The 9,539-nt window shown below is 43.3% G+C and overlaps 2 protein-coding genes across 7 annotated transcripts; one reads left to right on the forward strand and one right to left on the reverse strand.

The window, feature by feature from the left end:
* Positions 1–1,281: 1,281 nt before the first annotated feature.
* On the reverse strand, positions 1,282–2,532 carry LOC135665683 (phospholipase A(1) DAD1, chloroplastic-like). Its single transcript, XM_065177289.1, has one exon. The coding sequence runs from the start codon at positions 2,530–2,532 to the stop codon at positions 1,282–1,284; it is 1,251 nt and encodes a 416-aa protein (XP_065033361.1).
* Positions 2,533–4,913: 2,381 nt separating this feature from the next.
* On the forward strand, positions 4,914–9,312 carry LOC135665688 (uncharacterized). Of its 6 annotated transcripts, none has more exons than XM_065177300.1 (10): positions 4,914–5,224; positions 5,310–5,573; positions 5,657–5,758; positions 5,843–5,925; positions 6,011–6,127; positions 7,623–7,725; positions 7,820–7,911; positions 8,014–8,477; positions 8,714–8,910; positions 8,994–9,312. In XM_065177300.1, exons 1-10 carry the CDS (start codon positions 4,919–4,921, stop codon positions 9,102–9,104), a joined length of 1,839 nt encoding a protein of 612 aa, XP_065033372.1. In that variant the 5' UTR covers positions 4,914–4,918; the 3' UTR covers positions 9,105–9,312. The 6 variants fall into 6 exon arrangements, with proteins under 6 accessions (XP_065033372.1, XP_065033370.1, XP_065033371.1 ...); XM_065177303.1 differs by having other exon boundaries at positions 4,980–5,224; positions 5,300–5,573; XM_065177298.1 differs by having other exon boundaries at positions 7,820–8,477.
* Positions 9,313–9,539: the final 227 nt, after the last annotated feature.

Here is a 9,539-nt window from a genome sequence, read left to right on the forward strand (position 1 = left end):
AAGTGAAAAATATAATTAATAAAAATAAAAAGAAATAAAAACAATTATTGAAGAAGAAGCTTTATTTAAGTAACTTTAGCTTGAATACATTAACATGTCCCTCTCCTATTTATATAGATTAGGAGAGAGGATTTTTCTCAATAGAGAGAGATTTTCTCATATAGTTAGGGAAATCTTATCTTCTATCGTTCCCCCCGTAAGATGGTTCTCGAATCGATGCAAATAATGATTTACGAGCCAGAGGCTTCGTGAGTAGGACAAGAGCAGATCACTGTTGTTGTTGCGACTACGACGGCAACGGCTGGCTGCAGTGGAGGAGAAAGCTGCAGTAATAGAAAAAGCTATAGCAATAATGTAGTAGAGGAATAAGCTGCAGTAGAGGAGGAAGTTGTAATAGAGGTACAGCATATGAGGAAGCTGCAAAAAAGGAGAAAGCTGCAATAGAGGTACAGCATACGAGGAAGCTGCAAAAAAGGAGAAAGCTGCAATGATGCCACAATAGAGAAGAAGGCTACAGCAAAGGAGGAAAGGTGGGGCAGTGCCAGGACGCCACAACGGAAGGGAACGAATGTTGGTGCAGAGTGGTAGTGGAGAAGACAGTTGCCATTCGCAGAGGAAGAAAGATTTATCGCACCGATGAGGTGGAGAAGCAATAGATGAGTCGACAGCGAGAAGAGAGCTTGCTCTAGGCAAATGGGTTTGATACCATAATAAAAATAATAAAAAAATAAAAAAAAATATATTGAAGAAGCTAGCTTTATTGAAGTAACTTTAGCTTAAATACATTAACATGTCTCTCTCCTATTTATATTTCCTCATATAGTTGGGAAATCTTATCTTCTATCAATAATAATATAAAATAACTTTGAAAATAAAATTTTAAACTTGTGAGAAATAAAGACGATGAAATAAAATCAAGATTAGGATTACGATTTTTATTATATAGTAGCATAAGATATTTTACGAATTAAAAAAATTATATTAACATCTCATAAATATAAATATTGAAATGCTAATGCTATCCCAACCGTTTAATCATTTTTAATGCACTGCTATCAAATATCAATTCCCATTTGAATCTTGCATTGGACACATTCCCAAAAGCACACATGTCGAGTGGCTTTGCTGCGTGCGTCTCTTTCCATCGATCTCGGGCGTTGAATCCATGAGAACGTATGGGAAGTCATGCACGGCCGCTTAAAAATGAGAAAACAACAGTGTTTGCCTTCTTTGTTGTTGTCCTTCTTCTTCTTCTTCTTCTCCTTCTTACTCACGTAAATGCTAAGTTGCTTTCGGGTTTATGTGCATGGGATCGATGCTTGTTATCGCTGCTTTTGGCTGGCTGGCTGCTGCTCGCATGGCTAACGATCTCAGGGGGCAATTAGCACTGAGCTGGTTCACTAGGTTGAGGTAGACGCTCAGGTCATGGCAGGCCACCACATTGGCCGTCGGCTGCCCGGGGAGACGGAGCTCCCTGCCGATGTCGGCGTACACCCACCCGGTCTTCGACAGTAACCAGCTGGGTATCGATCCGTTTTCCTTGTCCTCCGCCACGCTCTGGTCCTCCACCACAAAGCCCGGAACCTTGGTTATGACGTCCTGCGTGTTCACGATCCGGAGCACCTTGATCCCGCTCTCTTCGAGCCGACGCCGGAAGCTTGCATTGCCGACGCGAGGGCCGCCGAACGATACCACCGTGACCATCGGTGCATCCTGGAACGCGGTTGTGATGTCGTGTGCGGTAAGGACGGCGAGGGCCGCGCCCAGGCTGTGGCCCGTTACCGTGATGCTGAGAGGATTCCCTCGCCCGCCGTACTTGACGATGAGCCTTCGTATTTCCTGGCGTATCTGGTCACGCAGGCTGCAGCTGGTTGAACTGGAGGAGGTGAAGAGACTCCAGAACCCACGCTCGACCATGGGCTCCGCCGCGTCGGAGCCCAATGCGGCTGGCACGGCGACGGAGGGGAGATGCGTGAGGGTGGCCCGAAGGTTCTCGAGCCACTCGAGGCAGGTGGCCGTGCCGCGGAACGAGATGACGATGTCACGCCGGCCCAGCCGCTCGATCTCGTCCTCGTCTTGGCACTCGGCGACGTACCCGATCCAGCTGGTGCAGCGAGAGAACCATGCGGGGGCTCCAGGTTCGGCCCAGCGAGGGAGGCGCGCACCAGAGGTCGCAGTGAGGTTCCGTGTGACGCAGTAGCCGGTATCGGGGATGCCTGCGTGGCGGAGGAGAGAGCGCTTGGGGAAGCGGCAAGCGCCGTAGGTGGGGGACGAGTGATCGAAATCGAAGCAGGTGTAGGCGACGCGGGCGAACTCGCCGTAGCGGAGGATCTCGGACCGGAGCGCGTCGTCGAGCGGGTCGAGGAGGCCGTCCCAGTTGTTGGCCCCCTGGTACTCCCTCCACCGCTTTCCGATTGTCACGGTGGTCGGGCGACCGGAGGGGATGGCCGTCGAGGTGGAAGCGACGATGGTGTAGCGCCGCGGGTCCGTCACCAGAGAGGACGACCGCGAGACACCGAGTGCCAGCCTCATTCCGGTCGAATTCACCTAAGCCAACAGTTGGGCTGCAACAGGCGCAGCAGCTTACTCTCGTGTTATTGGAGTCAGAGCAAGGAAGGAAGACCTCCTTCTTGGGCAAGATTTATAGTGGGAGGGGAATGAGACAGAGAGAGAGAGTGTGTGTGTGTGTGTGTGTGTGACGTCTCTTTCTTCTTTTCGTCTCCTACCCTCGTGGAGGGAAGCGTGTAACACGAGGGTCGGTTTGCTGGTTGAGGTCACCGACCCAATCGGACCGCTCGGTTCGGTTCGATCTCGTGAGGTGGCGCTAATCGGGTTCGATTTGGGCGGGGTTGTGAGTCGTCACGCGATTCGCGAGCGGCCGCGCATCGACTTTGTGACCGTATGGTGGAGCCAATTTGGGCCCATTTGAGATTGGGACCCAAACCGAGTCCGGCTTTGATTGGCTGACGACATTTGGGCCCACTAAACGTTACTATAAAGATTTCGTGATTTAGTTACGTAGACGAATGCTTTTTTCCCCCCAATTTAAATATATATTTTTTAAAATTATGAAAATGCACACTTTTGTAGTTAATTTGAGTTCTATAGAAAAATTAAATACATGTTTTTTATGTAATATTTGAATGGGAGTAAGTAATTCTTTTTACATTAGCCAACCGCATTAGTTAATGTCTTCTTAATAAATAGGGGAATGTGGCTCAGCCTTGACATCTATAAAATTGGATTTAATACTATGCTTGACAAATACATACTCATGCATGAAATCATTAAATGTGGATTTCTAATAAACGAGTCAGCTAATTCAATCGGTTACTGATAATTTATCATAATATCCTAAACTCGAATTTTACTTTTATTATTTATCTTCGTGTTAGGTTTAATTATGTATTTATTTTCTCTAATTAATTATTTTTGTTATTTTGATTTCTCTACTTTCAAAAGTTATATTGAGATATATATTTTTATGAAAGTAAAATATTAAAAATTTTATATAGAATTAAAAAATATATTTTTACGAGGTTAAAAATTAATATTTAAAATATAATTTAGGAATGTTAATGTAATTTTTTAAAATATAAATATTAAAATATTAAATATAATTAAAATATAAAAAAAATATATAATTAATCCCTTCATACCATCAGCCCAATTCCCAACAGCAATCTCAAGCGAAGCTCACAATCTACTCGTGCACGTACTCTGTTCCTTCACGTTCCTCGACACGTTCATGGCATCCATGCCAATCACACTTGTATGTGAAGCCATTAAAGCTGGCCCGACTTCTACCAAAGATGTGGAATTTTCCTTCTATATCTCCTCAGCGTCATGCGCTGAGTTCCTTAGATTGGTACGTAATAGGCAGCCAATTCTTTGGTGATGCATTAATTTTACGTACTTATAGTCCCTTTCTATGTTGGATAGAAAGGAGAATGAGATAAGAAGCGACGTTCCTTTCAACCTGTCTTCCCTCACATTAAAGTGGGGAGCTCTCCTACCATCCACTGCTCAAAGTCGGAGAGAGAGAGAGAGTATGTCTTACATGTATGATTAGTCCACATCGGTAATATTAAGATCGGTTTATAAGAGTCTGATGAGTGTATTACTATTAACGTTGATAGACTAGTTAGTCTCTCAGGTCGTGATAGAGAGAGCCGTAGATGGCTCACAAAAAATGATAAATCAACATATACTGTACATACTACATTATACAAAAATAATAATGATAAAAAAAATTTCTATGTTCAAATTATATTTTCAGTGATGATATATGATGAGATGATCACACGTGTCGATAAAATCAAGATAAATATAAATAAATATTTAAATTTTATAACTATAAATATTTTAATATAAAAATTTTAAACTAAAAAAAATTAGATACTAAATAGATATAATTATAATTAGTCCATTTGAGTCATTTGGATACCATTTGCTACATCTTATTATAACTCCTTTCTTTTAAATAAGTGTTAATACAAGCAAATAGTTTCATTTAATTGTCATCGTATGCATTTCCTCAACACAAATCAACCTCTTCTAGACGTAGAAACTCAACAAAAAAAAAAAGTTAATTCGAATATATTTTACCAATATATATTATCGATGATCAAAATCGTTTATATCATTACGTGTGATGATTACTTCTCATTTCTCACCCATCAACTAAGGATTGCCCGGTCAACCTTGCATCTCGATCGTCCACCTGATCTGATCAATCCGAGAAATTAAGATGACAGAAGGAAAATGTAATGAGCAATTTTGGAGTGACCATTAATACCTGCAGTACTTAAAATCTCATGGAATTGAATTGGACATGATATTATTAGGACACTTTAAAGAGCATATTTATGTCGGAAGGATAATATGGATTGGTTCAGTGTAAATGGGCCGGCCTTCTATGGCAGCCTCGAACCCGGTCCACATAATTGTGTGGACCGAATCGCCGCCAGTCCCAAAAGCCACACGTTCCCGCGCTAACATTTGCCGGCGCCCAAACCCTCCCGCCGCCGCGCGACTTCGCGGCTTGGTACTCCGTCTCCGCCCGCATCTCGACACCGCAAACCTCGATGGCGGAGGAGGAGGAGGGGGATGGCAGGACGACGGGCTCGAAGCCCATCTGCACCATCTGCTACGAGGACCTCAAGCCCCTCGTCGAACACCTCCAGGCCGCCCCCATCTGCGGCCACGTCTTCCACGAGCTCTGGTAATTACTCGTCTCACCTTCTGATCTCGGCTACGATGCTGCTGCTCTCGATCAGGATCTCATGTGACAGAACAGCCTGCAGCAGTGGTTCGAGTATTGCCCCGCCGGCAAAAAGCCGATCTGCCCCGTCTGCAATCAGTCCTGCCCCCTGCGCCGGCCCACCCGCCTCTACTTCCAGTCAGCCGGCGACTCCGCCGCCGCTACCCAGACGACCATCACCTCCTTCGTCTCCCAGCGGCCTTCCTCCGAGGCCTTGGCTGCGGAGGTCGGGAGGTTGGAGCTCAAGCTCGCCTCCCTCACTGCCAAATTCGAGATCCAGGAGACCCATCTCAAGGAATTGAACGACGAGGTAGGGTATTGGAAACGTGCTTTGCTCTTGCCGCGAGATCCATTTTGATCGATCGAGTGACGATTGTCGCTTTATTGGCCAAGGTGTCTTCTTGGAAGGAATCAGCCACACGGGAAGAGGCCAAAAGGCTAGCTGTCAAGAAAGAGAAAGAGCGCATCGAGCAGTTTCTTCATGCGAAAACGGAGGTAAAACCCTTTTTTGTCTACCCATCGTGTAGCACTTTGTTACCCTTTCAGATGCTGTGTGTTCAAAGCTAAAAGTTGTGCTAGGAACTGAATAGAAAATCGTTGGAGTGCCTAAGGCTAGAGGAGAGGAACTTGGGATTGGGTAAAGAACTCGCGGCGCTCAAGCTGTAAGCGAAGCTGCTTCCTTTGTGGCACCTGAATTCAGTTTATGATTCTTCCCCTTGTTCTTAATGTCATTGATCGATGCTTCAGTGCGACAGACCTCAATCTGGGGGAAGAAGAAATGGTGAAGCTTGCATCACTAGGTCATGGGTGTAACCATGATAATGCAATTGACGTTATGAAGAGGTCGCTTGCCCTGCGCAACAAGTAGGTCTCACAAATTGTCACGGTAGACTACTGTGGTCAGTGTTTTGACCTGACCAAATGCTTTTTCACTAGCCTATGATTTAAGAATTTTCTGTCATATTTTGTGGAATCTAATTTCTTATGTTACTCATCATATAATGATCATGACTTGACTGCATTCACCAAGATATATCAAGACTCCACATTTGCCTCCATCACAAGTGAATTAACTAAAATTTTAGATTGTTCATATTTTCTATTTTTCGTTTCCAAACAGAATGGTGGCTCCTGGTGTGCCGTAGGACCAAATTTATTTCACTCTCAAGACCGGCCAATGCACCAGCTTATTGTCATATTCAACTTGCCTGTATGCTTACTAACTTTATCTCAATTGTCCAAAAGTGAAATGAATAATCTAACATGATTTCCACGGTATAACCTTTGCTTGCACAGTCTATACCGGAAAATTGCAGAGGCAATAAGTGATGAGGAATCCTAACATAAATTTCGCAAACTCAAGTGGTATTGTTACATAGGTGCCTGTTTCCATTTGATGTATGTAAAGCTTGTGATGAGAATATATTCCATGTTTTGCATCAAAAGTTGTAGAGTTTTTGTATCCAGTTTGTCTTTCTTACTAATCATATACTTGTTTCGTGATTGATAGCGATGAGTTAAAGATCTTAATGTGTGTCCTTTAAGTAGATAAATGTGATATTCTTCCTGGTTAAGACGTTTTATGCCCTCCCAGAACCGCATCCGCTACTTAATTCACTTGGCTTTATCTCAATAAGCTGGTCAGCCAACCAAAAAGAAGTAATTCAACTTTACAATCCATTTCATGATATCAGGGTCTTCTTGGTCGATATAGATCGTTCAAGTAACAAATGCACTGTTTTAACCATGTTGCACAACTGTGGGTGTGCTAAGGCAAGTGGCTTGTCAAGGGACTAGTTCAGAAATAGTAATCAGACAAGTGGCTTGTCAAGGGAGCAAAGGTTCAGCATGAAATGCCTTGCACTATAATCATATTAAGAAACTATTTCTTTGCCACATTGTAGACGTGTGTGAATACAGCAACTGTCCCCAGCGACGAAAGAGAAAATGGTGAATGCAGGGTAAAACATGCCTCATGCATCTATTTGTGTTTCCATATATTGAAATATATATATCAGAACTTCATATCTATTCCACAACTCTTTCAAGAAACAAGATTTTGTTGCTTCAGGGATTCACATAATTTGGGTCTTGAGCATTTTGTACTTTGAGGTTGCATTGGTAAGCAGAGGCAGTGGTTCTCTTGAATTCTGACTTGAACTAAGTTAGTAGACAAATGCTGATTGAGGATTCGATCCTGTAATTCCTTTAATCTTTGTTGCATTATCAAGGTGTTGTTTCACTCAGAGGTGTTTTCGTGTCCATCTAGCAGATCCATTTTGACATTCTTTTATCCATTATGCTTGAATTTGTGTAGCACTAATTTACTGCTAATTTATGTTTTCAATGGTCTTTATAGGAGCTACAAGGAACTGATGGCTCAGTGCAACAATTTAGGAAGAGCAGAGACTCGCTCACGTCAGAATCTCGACAAGGCCATTGAGAAAATAAGGAAAATGAAGGTGAGTCTTTTATAAGTATTCATATTGTGTTTCCCTTGAACTTGCCATCTCATGTCGCTAACTTCAGGAATTTTTTTTTGGTTCATTGTCCCAGATGAGGATACAAGAACTGGAGAAGGCGCTTGAAGATAAAGAAAATGGCTTTCTCAGGGACCTGAAAGCTTCTAAGAAACGTAAAGCTAAAGGGTTAGATTCAAATTACACTTCAGATAACCTCAAACTCCCACACACTGCAGATCCCCCAACAGAAGATCATTCTAAGAATACTACTCTACACTATTTAAACAGCATCTCTGGAGGTTTACAAGCCCATAATGATTTGGCTTCACCTGCTGACAAGGATAAAAATTTTGCAATGGATCTAAATGATGATGCTAGCTTCTTTGATGTAGATGCTCTTAAACACCGTCCAAGCTTGCATGAGGATCTATATCGACAATCTGATACCGGAAATCAATCTGAATTGTATAAAAGTGCAGATATCCAGAAAAGATCTTCATGTGAGCAAGATGCTTCCTCTTGTCCCAACAGAGAAGCGTATTCAATCTGTAAACCAAGTGATGCTTCTGGCAAGTCATGGATTCCAGACATTTCTAAGCACAGAACAGAGAACACTGATGAACATGGAGGGAGAAGTCAAATAGACTCAACCTGGGTGAAAGAAGTATTATCTATTGATAACATCACGAAGAAAAAACCATCAGCAGAAAATATAACCGAAACTCAAGCGTGCAATGCAGCTGCAATTCATGGTAAGTTACTTACCCTCTGCTTGTTCCAGCGTTGATGCCATTATAGGGTTACTTGTTTGAGATCTGGTTGTGACTGTGAACCAAGGTAAGGGCCTCCTTAATGTAGGAGTAACATTAAGTATATTTGATCTTAACCTACACTTGTTTAGCGGTTGCGAGCATTCTATTCAATCGAACTGAAATTGTTTGTACTTTGTAGTAGTTCTAATCCTTCTCATGCACCATAAACATCACAGGTGACGGATGTTTTCCGGGAGTCCTTGGAACAAGTATTGTCAACAAGAATGTGGGGAGATGGTGCAAGCAGGTTCTCAAAAAGCCATCCTCATCTCTTGGTATGGAAGCTTCAAAGAGTAGTGGCGACTTGATTGCTGTTGGAGCGGATGGAAGAGGAGGGAGGATTAAGATACTTAGAAGTGGTGGCCATTCCTTGGTGAGTGAACATTAGTTGCTTTCTCCTCCACCATTTTTATTGGTTACTGCTAACCTTAAGCTGAGTACCTTAAGAAACACCAGTCTATGCAGCCACAATCTCCGTCCTCCAAGAAATCCAAGTACGAAGCTAACCGAACCAGTCAGCTACAAATCGAGCGTTTCTTCAGAAAGCCCAAAACGCACGAAGGTTGACGAAAGACCGTCCCATCCGGAAAGCAATGCGAATAGATGATAGATGCTGTCCGTCAACGAGTCACTGAAGACGGGATCGAATTTTTGGTGGGTGTTCATTCATTGTGATTGCAGAAGCCCAGTGGTTGACTTTTTCTGCACTACACAGAATTGTCAAGATTTATTTGATGATATTAATGTAAATGTACGATATTAAATTTGTCGTCAACTATTTCTCCTCATCTACTGTCGCTTGTGTTTCTCCATACCGAATCCAGTCGACTGTTGCTTAGCAGGTCAGCTTCGATCCTGCCATGGCCGGTGGGGTGCTGACGGCGGCAGGGGCACGTAAGTCAACCCCTTAGCCACCTGTTGGCCAAGTGGTCAAGCCTTACTCGCTGAAGCGTCTCTTGCAATTGATCGACTTGGTCCGTCCCACGCCATGGGTGAGCGACC

The sequence above is a fragment of the Musa acuminata genome, unplaced genomic scaffold (genome assembly GCF_036884655.1).
Source record: "Musa acuminata AAA Group cultivar baxijiao unplaced genomic scaffold, Cavendish_Baxijiao_AAA HiC_scaffold_1035, whole genome shotgun sequence".
Classification (NCBI taxonomy): Eukaryota; Viridiplantae; Streptophyta; class Magnoliopsida; order Zingiberales; family Musaceae; genus Musa; species Musa acuminata.